The 13,364-nt window shown below is 43.8% G+C and overlaps 1 protein-coding gene across 1 annotated transcript; it reads left to right on the forward strand.

Moving 5' to 3' along the window:
• Positions 1-6,695: 6,695 nt before the first annotated feature.
• Positions 6,696-9,804, forward strand: LOC123147147 (uncharacterized). Its single transcript, XM_044566381.1, has 3 exons — positions 6,696-8,868; positions 8,989-9,205; positions 9,477-9,804. The coding sequence occupies exons 1-3, from the start codon at positions 6,958-6,960 to the stop codon at positions 9,689-9,691; spliced, it is 2,343 nt and encodes a 780-aa protein (XP_044422316.1). The 5' UTR covers positions 6,696-6,957; the 3' UTR covers positions 9,692-9,804.
• Positions 9,805-13,364: the final 3,560 nt, after the last annotated feature.

The following is a 13,364-nucleotide window of genomic DNA, read 5'->3' on the forward strand; positions in this document are numbered from 1 at the left end:
GCCCGTGGTAGTCTAACAGCAAAAATAGTGATGATTAACAGTAAAAGAATTACCATTAAACTATGCTAGTAAAATCAAGTGCAGCCTGGTGTTTTGGGGCAAACAATGTTCATAGTTTTCAGTGCATAGACCGAAAAGATAAGTATTAAAAAATTATGCTTGCAACAATCATGCGAGTCTCAAAGTCTTTAGGCTGGTTTAGCACGTACTTAGGCTACTAATCAGGCCTTACTTGCATAAGACCAGCCGCCGCATTGCACAGTGGATACATCTGATGTAGCTGCGGCCCGGCAGCGCCTGGGAAGAACATGCGCCTTGACATGCCACCTTTATAGGTGTTTAGACATGTAAAATATACTAACAATAGATATTTTGATACTATTTTAATTGTAAAATACCTGCTACATTTTAATTTTATTAGAAATACGCATAATTCTTGCTGGACTGTACTGAAAGATTTCAGTCATGTTAAATTTAGAAGCAATTCCACCATTCTGCGACCACAAAATACGGAAACAAAGAAACATACCAATTTGAGTATTAGGAGTGAGGAACAATCAGACCTCAACACGCAGAGACAACAGATGGCACGATGGTTGACCGAGGGCCAAGCGGCGGCTGAGGAACGCGTCAAACTGTATTCACCTCTAGCCTAGTGGCATGTGTTACAACTTACAAATGATGCAGTGGTGAGAAAGGGAAACAAACTAAAGAAAAAATATGTACGTGCACATGGATTATGGATGTTGTAGACGCATCAGACTTCAGCAGCTACCTCATTTTTTCCGATAAAGGGCATTTCATTGAATTGAAATTTTGAGGTGATACAATTGCATAGTAAGAAAGCCCGGCCTCTGCATAACCAGATACACACAGCCAACAAGTCCACAAGTCCGAAAAAGCAAAAAAGTAGCTAAGGAAAAAAAAATATAAGCCAGTCTAGGATGTGGCAGGTCCTATCCGAAGATCACACCGCCATCCATGGGGGTAAAAAACCTCCCTGGCCGTATGCTCCAGCCATGTAGACACCATCATAAAAAGGTCCCTGTCCTCCGGCCTCTGCAAGATAGACCAAGTATGGAGACATCGCGAGCATGCATGGATAACCAGCATAGGAGATGAAACACTTTTATTATTAAACAATACATCATTCCTGGTAAGCCACAATGCCCAACATAAGGTAGTTGCCCCCACTAGAATGTGTGCAGAAAATTGTTATTGAATACCCCTCAACCGATTGCCGAATATATTCTGTGCACTACGTGGTGGGTAAAGATTTGAAGCTATTTGAACAACAGCCCACACAGACCGAGCAAACTTGCACTCAAAAAATAAGTGTTTAATAGACTTGTCATGCTGACAGAAGACACATTTTTTGCTCCCTTGCCAGTTGCGCCGTGCCAAATTATCCCTAGTTAATACGACCCCTCTATTAAGAAACCAGAGAAAAATCTTCGCTACTAGAGGTATTTTGAGCTTCCACAATTTTCTGTTGTCAAACGGAATCTCATTATGAACCAGAGCATCATACATGGATTTGACTGAAAACATGCCATTCTGATGCAACTTCCATCGAAATATGTCCGGTTCATCCAGCAGCTGAATAACCTCCAGACATTGGAGTAATTCATTCCATGCTAACCGAGGTCCTAGGAGATCCCTACGAAAAGAAATATACGGGTTTGCCTGTCCCAGCACTTGTTTGATTGTAACAAATTTATGTCTGACAATCCTATACAAATTTGGGTATTGCACATTGAGTGGGATGGTCCCTAGCCAGGTGTCTTCCCAGAATCTAACCTGAGACCCATCCCTGAGCGAGAAGGTTCCGAATTGGAAAAAGAATTCCTTAGTCTTCATCACCCCAGTCCAAAAATGTGAATCGCCAAGTTTCTAATAAACTTGAGAAATCGCTTTGGATCCATCATGCATCTGCCGTATCTATGTCTAGCGCATGCATCCACAAATCAGAAATTCAACTTGTATATGCTTAATCATGTGTTGACTGCTCATGTTGCAGGTGAACGTACAACTCTGAATCCATCGTAAGTGTTGCAGCTAAGGCGCTGCAGGAGCCGCCAGCCCATGACTTCATTGACAGTGTATGAACCCTAGCATATCTATCCCTAATAATAATAAAACACGGATTGACTCTGTGGGTTCACCGTCACAATACGCTTTCTTTCCATAAAATTATGCTTTTAGTTTGAATTTAAAATATATACGCGAGGTGGTACTAAAACGTTAATTTCATTCAAATCGTTCGGCATCGAGAAAGCGAACGACACAATCCATCTAAAAAAGGCCGAGCGAACGAAATAGGCCATGAGCCGTCCCCTGTAACCCAGGTAAAAACGTTGCACCCCTACGTACATCATTTGGGCCACGGGATTACTCATGGGCCGGCAGGCATTAAGGCAAGAAAAATTAATTGCTTCATGCAGGAATTGAACTCACGACCTCATGTCCCAACCACAAAGGAACTACCAACTAAGCTATCTCAAGTTCATTCAAAATAATAGGATACACGATATAACTAATAATCCCACATCACATATTTACACCAAATTCCATTAACTTATATACACACGACTGCGAGAATCAACGGGTAGAGATGGAAAAGAAAGCAACAGATAACAGACAGCTGAAGATGTATTTGCATGTGATGTCGTCCAACAAATCGCTATCCGTTGTGTTTTCATTTTTTGCAAAGACTATTTTATTATTAATGGTAGCTGCTACGGATCAGTCGGATGATTAGGAAATCATCCGGCTAGCCAGCCGTAAGATTCAAGCGCGGGTGGTCGTCCAATTCATGCGATGCAGCCAGTCTTCCTTTCCTTTTCATGCGTCTACACACAACGTGCCCTGTGATGACACCCGTGACCTTCTGTACAAAATGAGGTTGCAGCAGCAACGCCTCGGCCGCGGCACCGTCGCCGGCAACCGCACAACAATGGATGTTGCAATCCCGACGAGCACAGCTCCGACGAGACACGAACCTAGACACTATCTGTTCCATCTCTCGCCACGCAGCGGGAGTCATGCTACGAAAAGTCTGAGCGACGCCGGCCATGTCCTCGCCGCTGGTGCCTCCATGTATGTGACTTTGCAGCTGCGCCACCCCCACCCCGTCTGTGGATTCTTCGCAGCACACACCAGCTCCCATGCCAGCACCGACAACGCCGGCGACGATTCAATGCAACCCCGGCGAAGCTTCAATGCACCCGTGGTGCTTCAATGCAGCTCCGGCGACGATTCAATGCAACTCTGGCTGCGCTTCATTGCAACCCAACGGAGCGTTCAACGGTGTCACGACGCTTCATTGTAGCTCCAGCGGCCCCATCAATGCTCCACTGCAGCAACGTGCATGGCGAGCTCCATGGCAGCATCCGCGCCGGCGGATGTTGTGACGCCGCGTGCGAAGGCAATGGGGGATGCACCGATTTAAGAATGACAACACATGGCGGCGCCAATAGATGCTTCGATGCAGTGCCCGCTATCGACAGCACGCGGCGGCTCCGATGGATGCTGCGACGCCGCGTGTGACGGCAATGACGGATGCACTGATGCAACAACGACAACACACGGCGACGCTGATGGATGCTTCGATGCAGAGCCCACTATCGACAGCACGCGGCCTCCGGTGGATGCCACGACACAGTCCTGTTGTGGTTCGTGACGATGTCATCCACTCTAGCTTGTATCAATGGCAGCTACGAGCATGGCGGGATTTGCAGCTGCAGGGTGGCTGCTGGGGCAGGGTAGCATCCATCCGGCGGTGCTGGCGGTGCCTCTCAGTTCCCAGTTGTGGTGGTTGGTGGTGCTTGCCATGGGATTGACGGCCTCTCCTGTGGCAGTTACGAACAAGGAAGAAAGGAAAAAAAAAGAGAAAACGAGTGGAGAAGAGGGATCGCGAGGAGACAAGGCTATTGGAGCAGTGGGTGGCCTCTCATGGGACACGTGCCGCACATAGGAGCCGGTTTAAGGGAGTAAGAAATCATCTGGCTGAAAGTAAACCTTTTCCATTATTAATTCGGCTATATATAGTGAGAAAATCAAAGAGTATCCTACTTAAGTACCCCCTCCGTAAATTAATATAAGAGCATTTAGATTACTATTTTAGTTATCTAAACACTCTTATATTAATTTACAGAGGGAGTAGTTGCCTTATTTGTAATAACCATACTAAACTGAAAGTTAAGCACATCAACTGAGCTTGATTTCTCTCTGAAGGCAGTTCAAAGAGCTCAAAGGGATATTTTCCTACGTAGTCAAACTGTAAAATGTACACCGTCAAAGTGTTGTTATCTTCGTCATCTCCTCCCAATTGCACAATATATCTTTATTATTAATTTCACCACAACAGGATTATTGTTCTTTTTTTTACTTGAGAATTATTTCACCACAACAGAATTATTGTACTTAGTATGCGAAACAACATGTTATTTCTCATCCTCAAACCAGAGTTCGGGTAATTCCTAAAACTTGAACTTCTCGCATGGTCATGGCCTTTAGCCTTTAGTAAGATGTCATCTGGTAGTTTCACAATAAAAAAATTGTTATTATCCCGAAATTTTATTTTATTTTTGTTCATGAGTGTTTTTTTGTTCAGGAGTATCTCTCATGGGTCTCAAAATATTTTTTTAAGGTATAGGGCCTATTTCTAAGTCACCAGTGATTGATCCCCCGCCGTTGTCGTTGATCCTTGCCGAGCTTCAAAGATCCGCTATCCGAAGTTACGCTACCACAAAACGCCAGTTCACTAATGTATTCTTTTTTTTTCTGATTTTGTGTCTATACTGTAGTCCCATGCTGTACAATTCCTCTCAATGAATTAGATAATAACTCGTGCATCTTCCTATTTTTATATGTTCTGTTATCTGGTTGCTCTGGTTGATAAAGGAATTTGCATAGGTGGACTTAAATTGATTATTGTTATAGATGACATATGACTTGCATGGTTCAATTTGGTACATTTTTGTTGCGCCTAAACTTAGGTATATACATGTTCATCGAGGTTGAAAAGTCATTATCGATATTTGAAATTATCAGGATCTCAGGTGTTGTCAGGTTGTTGTACGTGATATAGAGCAAGAAGAGTGCCAACCAGGACGCGGCGAGATCAAAACAAGCATAACCTTGCATGTTTTCTTCCTTGCACATTTTGCTGCCGTGACAAAAAATTAACAATGTATTCCCGTTACAACGCACGAGCAATTTTCTTACTGAATTTGAGTATACATCAGTATTCTCTCCCGTTGCAACGCACGGGCATTTGTGCTAGTAGGAAACAAAGATCGGATGAGAGACCATGGAAAAGCAAACTGAGATTGGAAGACCTGGCATTGAGATTGTCCTATGAGTAAGAGAGGAGAAGAGAAGTGGGCCCGCTTGATGAACCTGAAGTCGTGATGGAGGAGACACGCCATGGTGCCTCCTATGATGGGAGAAGGTCTTGGGCACGTACATGCGGAGGAAGGGTTCCGTACGTGATGCTAATCCGACATTATTTTTTACCTTCGTGTTTTTATAGAAGCCTTAGTGAATTTCTATAGGACTACTTAACGTACGCCTCTAGGACTCTGAAGCAGGACACGGGAAAAAACTCCACGACCACTAATTCGATCTGAGCCATACAATTAAAATCTTCAGGTTAGTTTTATGTAGTAGTTTTTGAGGATTAACATGAAGGCTTCTTTGGTTCTTCTCATTAGTAAATATATAAGATAAGATATAAAATAAGATAAGAAGGTATACCCCGACACTCTGAATATAGATATGGCCCCTAAGCTTTTGCTTATGCCCGACAGTAATAAAATCATCTACTATATAGCAAAAAGGCATTTAATAAGTTTCAAAAAAGGCATTTAATCGATAATTTCAGTGGGGAGGGTAATGGAAAGCTAATAAGCACTCGACATGTAAGAACATATCTATTGTGTAGGGCTAAAAGGCATGAAAATTATAGCCACTATGTCAGAGAAGCCTCTAATGCCATGCAGAAATCATAACATCTATCGTTGACAGCTCATGTGCATTAGCGACCATGCAGTAAAATATTGGCTCTTTTCACTATTTTGACCCTTTTGGAAAACTTTCGCACAAAATGAACTCCACACAAAACTATTTCACGATCTGACCTTTTTGATAACGCCATAAGCCGTGGCATTTCTTCTCTATTTGAAAACGCCGAGCTAGCTAGCGCTGCTGGCCTGGTCGAGACGCTACGTGGCAGGGCAGAAACACCAAAGTATGCAGCGTTGCTAGAAACGCCAAGTGTGCTTGGCGTTGCTGCCCAAGCATGAAACGCCAAGGGGTTTGGCCTTTCAACTAGCTTGTTCATATTGCCATTTATTTATGAAGTGGAGCAACGCTAGCTAGCTCGGCGTTTCTAAATAGAGAAGAAACGTCACGGTCTGCGGCGTTACCAAAAGGGCCAGATCGTGAAATAGTTTTGCGTGAAGTTTATTTTGTGCGAAAGTTTTCTAAAAGGGTCAAAATAGTGAAAAAGGCCTACAATATTGTACTAGCAAGTTTGATTATCCCCAATTAAGGATCCAACTACACCTTAGTTGAAAACGCTCAGTAAAAGTGCATAATAAGCATCCCTATAACAACAGTGGATAAAGCACTCGTACGCACCTCAATCCAGAGACGTGATGTCGCTGCCTCAGCTTCCCAAACTCCCTTGCGGCTTGACCTACGTGGCGTGGTTGGAAACCAAGCTGGGCATAGCGAAAGCACACGTACGTATATATAGGAGAGAATAGAAGAGAAGTTCGACCTTGGACGAGATCGGTCGGTGAAAACATCCGGGCCCGAGTCGCGACCCTTCCCCTCGTCGGTCTCGGACTCTCTACAAATTCCCCACCGGGACAAAATCTAGCCAACACTTTTCTTTCTCGCCAGAAACTCTTCGGAGAAACCCTGCAGCTAAATCGAGCCCACTGGAGGATGGTCGACGAGGGCGAGGTGCAGGCCATGGGTCTGAAGCAGTTGCTGCTGGACTACTACCACGGCGATACAGCGATCATGGGCGACGAGGTCCGCGACGGTGAGACGGGGATCATGCGCTCTTCTACAATTCAGAGGTGGAGTTTCGAGATGCGTCAGCGCCCAAGAAGTCGGATCGAGAACTACAAGCCACTGGTGTGGCCATCCTGCTCCCATGGCGACAAGGGCCTGGAAGTCGTCCGCTCCATGCTGAAAAAGGCGACGGACAAGCCCATCGAGGACGCCTACCTCGAGGCGTTCCGCCGGCTCCCCGCGGACGCCATGCCAGACCTCGTTGAGTGTGCTTATCTCGGCGGCCACTGCATCGGCATCCTCGACCCCGTCTCCAACATCATCCTCAACAGCCTAAATCTGCTATGCCGTCGCCGTGCCGGCATCTATTCGCCACCCGAGTACCAGATCCCGCCGGGACCTATCAACCCTCATATCCGTAACACCTGGTCAGGGATTGCCTTCGACTCCTATTGTGCCCTCCTTGCATTCATGCAGGTTTATTTCCGGTATCTCTCCCAAGAGCAGGCCAGGTTCTACATCCACCTCTCTGGCGGTGACTTGCTTGTTGCCATCTGTATCGCTGAGATGGAACTGAGACAGTCCACCACCACCATGCAAGAAAACCACATCGCAGTCTGCCACTCTGGCCTCTTTCGCGACCGGGCCAAGCTTGGCCTCCGCATCGCAGCAATCAAAGTCAATCATCCGACGCCTGATGATCTTTTGCTGCTCTTCCAAGAGCAGCCCACGGAGTCCATGAGATCATTGCTGCTAACATTGGAGGAAGGGCGCTGCCTAGGCCTCGATGACGTGGAAACATTCCTAAAGATTTTGCACTACCAACACCTCATGGTTCCCCATGACCTGCACCTCACGTTGCCTCATGCTCCAAGCAGCGGAACAGACTCCGGCTCCTGCCCTCGTTACTGTTTCAACCTCAACGGCCAAGGAAGCAGCATGGCAGCAACACTTACCTTCCAGCGCCAGACAACATTCAACCTCGCCAACATGCGTTCATCCAAGACTATATTTAGCAAGATCAGATCTTCCATCCACCTCTTCCCGGGGTTCCACATGCACACTCCGATGGAGGTTGCCGATGCAGCCCCCACATGCCAACACATTGAATCAATCAAGATGTCTCTTATGGACACCATACATGCGTTTTATGTCGAAGCTCTCGCCAAGCTGCCCAGCTCTCATCCCCAAAGGCTTCTCCGTGGTATACTGGTGGCAGGGCACTGCTATGGCCTATTGGACCCCGTCTCCAACATTATCATCCATGCTGTGTGGTACGATGCCATCATGCCCCCACGACATGATGCCTGCTATGAAATTCAGCCCGATATCCTTGGTGCTACCACTTTGCGGCGTCTAGAGCTCAGCTCACTTGATGGCCTTATTGCTGCTGTTCGTGCTACTACAGATTTTTCGGAGCACAAGGCTGTGCAGTATCTCCGCGCTATACGATGTGATTTATCTCTCATGTCAGTGATGTGGCAGTCAACAGATAAATGTGCTCGTGTATTTCGTCATGCTAGCAAGGCTGCGAACCACCCATTGAAAGAGCACCATATATCTAGTCTTGGATTCCTGTTTGAGCCTCACACAGCATCCATCCTTACCAAGATACTTACAGATGGAGGAAACCCTCTCTGTGATGCCTCTGTCACAAAGTTACACCTAGTGTGCAAAGAGAAATTATCATTGCCATTGTATGGGATTTCTCAAAAAAATATTGTTATGGCAAGGTTACCGGACATTACAGCTATGAAGCAGAGGTTGGAGCAGAAGCAAGTCTTTCTTCATGGAGAGCTTGACGAACTCCTCCGCCTCTACGCCATTCAACATCCTTGGGTAAGCTGCCTTTCTAATCTTGACCCTTATTAAGTGGAATGTGATCAAGTATGGTATTAGCTAGAGATGGCACAAGAATCATGTTACTTGCAGTTCTAATGCCGTTCGCCGCTTGTGTAGGAACCGCTGTATAATCTGGAAATGATCTGTGGTGTGGAGGAACATAGGTCATATTCTTATTGCTACCATGTTAACTTCCTGGCAGTTCCAGAGGGTTCAGCACCACGAGTCCTCTTTTTTGCTCAACTTCGGATGTCAAGATCTCAGAGCGAACAATCTGGTGGTGGTTCGTTTTGCTGCCCGCTTCCTTATTATGATGCCGACAATCCATTTCCTGGTAACAGTGGCGTATCTAGGGGGTGGACAGGGTGGTCCATGGACCACCCTGGAATTTCCCCATAATCTATATAGCATAGAGAAAAATATATTTTTATAATAAATAAATATATTTATGTGAATATTTTGCATTGGTGGACCACCCTGGCATGTTGGGCTAGCTACGCCACTGCCTGGTAACCATATTTATTTTTCATAATTTGAATTGCAATACGTAAAGTCTTTCTCCTGCCGTCTTAATACTCAAACATAATTATCTGTTTTTCTAATAGGACGATGCTCAATGTGTGAGGCCAGTATGGGAAAAATAATACACCCTGCTTCTGGTGCTCACATCGGCCCGGTGCACACGGAACCTACAAGTACAGTGGATTATGTATACGTGACTGCTCCAATGTCAATGAAATGCTATCAGACTGATATGGATGACCTTGTTGAATCCGAGTTAACCTACTGTACTGAATCATTGGATTACTTTTCTACTTAGTCAGAAGCTAGGATGTTGTGATATCTGTCCTGAAATTCCTTTTTTCAGAGGAACAAAAACCCATGAAACTTAGGGAAGTCACTGAATGATCATCTTGTAACTTGTGTTCCATATAGCCGGACCACCTAATACTAATGATATGCTGCGATGAATGACAGAACATTTCTGCTATAATGTGCACATAATCTACATTAGCTTTAGTTATTACAATTCGATACAACAAACAATTTTTTTTCGTTGTTCTGTAATATATTGTTTGGTAGGATTAAATCAGTAGGCCGTACAAATGCACCCAAAATTTGCGCAATATCTGAGAAGCATCTGCAAGGTGCCAGGGAGATTCCTATCAGGTCGGAAAGGATCCATTTTACTGCAAGTTTTGCAGCCTCGTAACCACTCGCTTGCTGCTGTGCTTCGTTCAGGAATGAATAATGATTTGCTTAAAGATTGCTGCTTTCTTGTGCCGGTATCAGGAAATGGATAAACGGTGATTTCTTTGAAGATATATTTCATAACTAGATTATCAGTACCTGTAATAGTACTACCACATGATAGTTGTAGCTGCTCATACAAATTCTACTAGGAGTCTGTTGCAGGCGTTTGCATCCAGTTACTCAAATTGTTGAAGAGTTTTACAGATGAACAAAAATGACTTCCGAGATAGGGTGCAATAATGTTATACCCTTCGATTGCCAAGAACAAATTGGCACAATTGCTTACATGCAGTCAGACTATTTGTTCTGATCGTGACTAGTTACCCTTTCATGGGTATTTTATTAATTCATTTATTACATGGTCTAATCTTGTATATCAATAAAAGATAATTATATGAAGAGATCACATTTCATATTCTGCTTGACCTCGCACGGTGTATTTGAAGTGGCAATTCTCCTGAACTATAAAAATTACATATCTCTCAACATGAATCATGGAAAAATAATTATCTTATGTCAACATGAATCATAACAAAAGCAATTCAGAAAAATCACAGGTTGCTGTGTGGCAGACCATAAACCAAGTGCAGAAACACGGGTACTCAGCTTACATCTAAATAAGCTGAGTATGAAATGAGAAACACACGGCAAAAAAAAAACGATCATCGAATTAGTAATAAGCCGAGTGGTTGGAACAAAAGGATCTCGGCTTACCTACGAATCTCAGCATAGCCCAGAAAGCCACTCATCTTACATCTAGGGCTCGGCAACGGATGTTGCCACGTCGCAATCACGGAGACTAGAAACGGCTTTGTGACAGAGCTATCGATAATCCGAGCACCCCAATATAGGGCACTCGGCTTACACGCTCCCAGAAAATTGTACACAAAATAATTTTTAATGTGGATTCTTTGTGATAGTTTTGCAATGTTGAAGGAGTGATAGGTGATTGTGTAAGTAAATGGTTAACGTTGACTATTGAATTTCGGTGTTAAATTTCATGGGGTCGTACACTCATTAATTTACATAAAAGTGGAAGTTGTTGGTATTAGCGGTGAGGTCAGAGTGTAGGGACATCTTAAAGTGACACTCGCGTGCGTATTGATCATTGTTAACTCCTCCCAACCCCCCGGCCCCCCTAAGGGGCGCAAGGGTTGGGTTTGCTTCGAGATCGGCTACGAGGCTTCGGTAATAAATATTTGAGTTTTTATGACTAATGTGAGTATTTGGTCTTCTACGCACTTCGAAAACGACACATTACCCACTCTTACATTCATATTTTAATAGGCTTTTCGGTACCGTACACTACCCACTCTCACATGGAGACATGATGCATCAAACTCCATGGGAAGACTTCCTCTTGTTCTCCTACACATGTCTCCTCAAAACAGCCAACATACCTATCTATTATGGCATTTTCATAGCCATACCGAGATATATTCTCATGCAACATCCATTGTTACTTTACATTACATGACTTGAGTTTCATTCTCATATAGCCTTGCATGATCGTAACATAGTTGGCATGATATTTTCATGGTTATCCACTTTTTGATATCTTCATTACAGTAAATCATTGCACATCCTTGTACACTGCGAAAGACATTCATATGTAGTCACTATCTTTTCTAACTTATGAGTAAATAAAAGTGTGATGCATTCCAGAGTGTTGCCCCTAGTGTCACTCCATGGGGGGTAGGGCGTGCTAGGTGGCTGTCACTAGTAGAAAAAGGGCCATTTGTCCCGGTTCATAAGGCCCATCTGTCCCGGTTGGGGAACCGGGACTAAAGGGTCGTTACTAATGCCCTAGGCCTTTAGTCCCGGTTCTTATACCAACCGGGATAGATGGGCCTCCACGTGGCCGCTCCGGCGAGCCCAGGCACGAGGGCCTTTGGTCCCGGTTGGTGCTACCAACCGGGACCAATAAGCTTCCACGTGTCAGCATTTCAGGGGCTGTTTTTTTTGAAAGGAGGTGGTTTAGGGGTTTTGAGGCTTAATTTAGGTTGGTATAGGTAGCTAATAGAGAGATGTGTCCTCTCTTATCTACGTGCTACTGCTACTGCTATGCCTAAACATGACTTAGATTGAAGTGAGGCAACATGTGGTGCATGTCGAAAGTAATACTAATCCTAACTTGATCAAGTTTGGATTGTACTACTTTCGACATGCACCACCTGCATGTTGCCTTCACTTCAATCCAATCCATGTTCATTTCACCCACTGATATATAATAACTCTTCATGCTCACATCATGCATCATCATATATAATAATAAGTCTACTAATCATCATCATACAACTTCTACTCGTTATTAATAACAAGTCATACGATCATCATCCTCATAGTCATCGAACCAACCCTACTTAATTATTCTTAGCACATGATCATCACTATCAGGTAGGACCTAAATACCCTCTTTAAGGTAAAATAGCATAAAATAATATAGACCCTGACTCTCCATTATGGAGAATGGATACCATCCTGTCTCCAATTTTTGCGCTTCGCTTCCTTTTGCTTTCAAGAACCTCCTTACATTTTTTCCATCCTTTGATTTGCATGTGTCCATTCCTTTTAGAAATCTGGTATGGACAGTTGAGATTCGTAGGATGACCTGGCTGTATGTTCAAAACATTAAGGCTACCTTTCTGATACATCAAATGAGGCACACAATTCTCTGGGATTATTTGTTGAACAACATAGTAATAACTTCATAGTTAGCAATGGTGTACTAGTTTTAAAAGTATGCAAAAGATGCACGAATGTCGTAATAGTAAAAAATCTTACCAGGGTATCTCCATGGTAGTTACCACAGTTCAACACATGCACTAGTGGCACGTATTGACCATAATGTTGAGGAGTTTGATTGTAGATATTGTAATTCTCAATGTCAGTACAAAATCCGACCAAATGATTTTTCTCCTTGTAAGTTAATTCGGAGCCATTGGTGTATTGGGTTTTGTCTACCATCTCCCGCACATTTTTTAAAGAATGAAAATAAGTTGTCAATGAAAATAAGTTGTCAACTATTTTGAAATAAACAATACAAATTAGCTAATAATTATGTTTGAGAAACTAAACTCACATAGTGGTAGAATTGGAGGCGTATCAACAAGGATCCAAATGTCCATATTGTCTTGCTCGATTTTAGGATCACCAAGATCCATGGTGACAAGCATACCCTCATCAAAACCATACATCTTGGAAAGTGCTTCCCATTTTTTGCAACCAAAATGGGTTAC

This window comes from Triticum aestivum, chromosome 7A (genome assembly GCF_018294505.1).
Source record: "Triticum aestivum cultivar Chinese Spring chromosome 7A, IWGSC CS RefSeq v2.1, whole genome shotgun sequence".
NCBI classification, from domain to species: Eukaryota; Viridiplantae; Streptophyta; class Magnoliopsida; order Poales; family Poaceae; genus Triticum; species Triticum aestivum.

Coding starts and splice junctions, on each gene's coding strand:
- LOC123147147 (XM_044566381.1), top strand. CDS start 6,958: ATGGTCGACGAGGGCGAGGTGCAGGCCATGGGTCTGAAGCAGTTGCTG. Junction 8,869..8,988: donor ACGCCATTCAACATCCTTGG/GTAAGCTGCCTT, acceptor CCGCTTGTGTAG/GAACCGCTGTATAATCTGGA. Junction 9,206..9,476: donor TGCCGACAATCCATTTCCTG/GTAACAGTGGCG, acceptor TTTTTCTAATAG/GACGATGCTCAATGTGTGAG.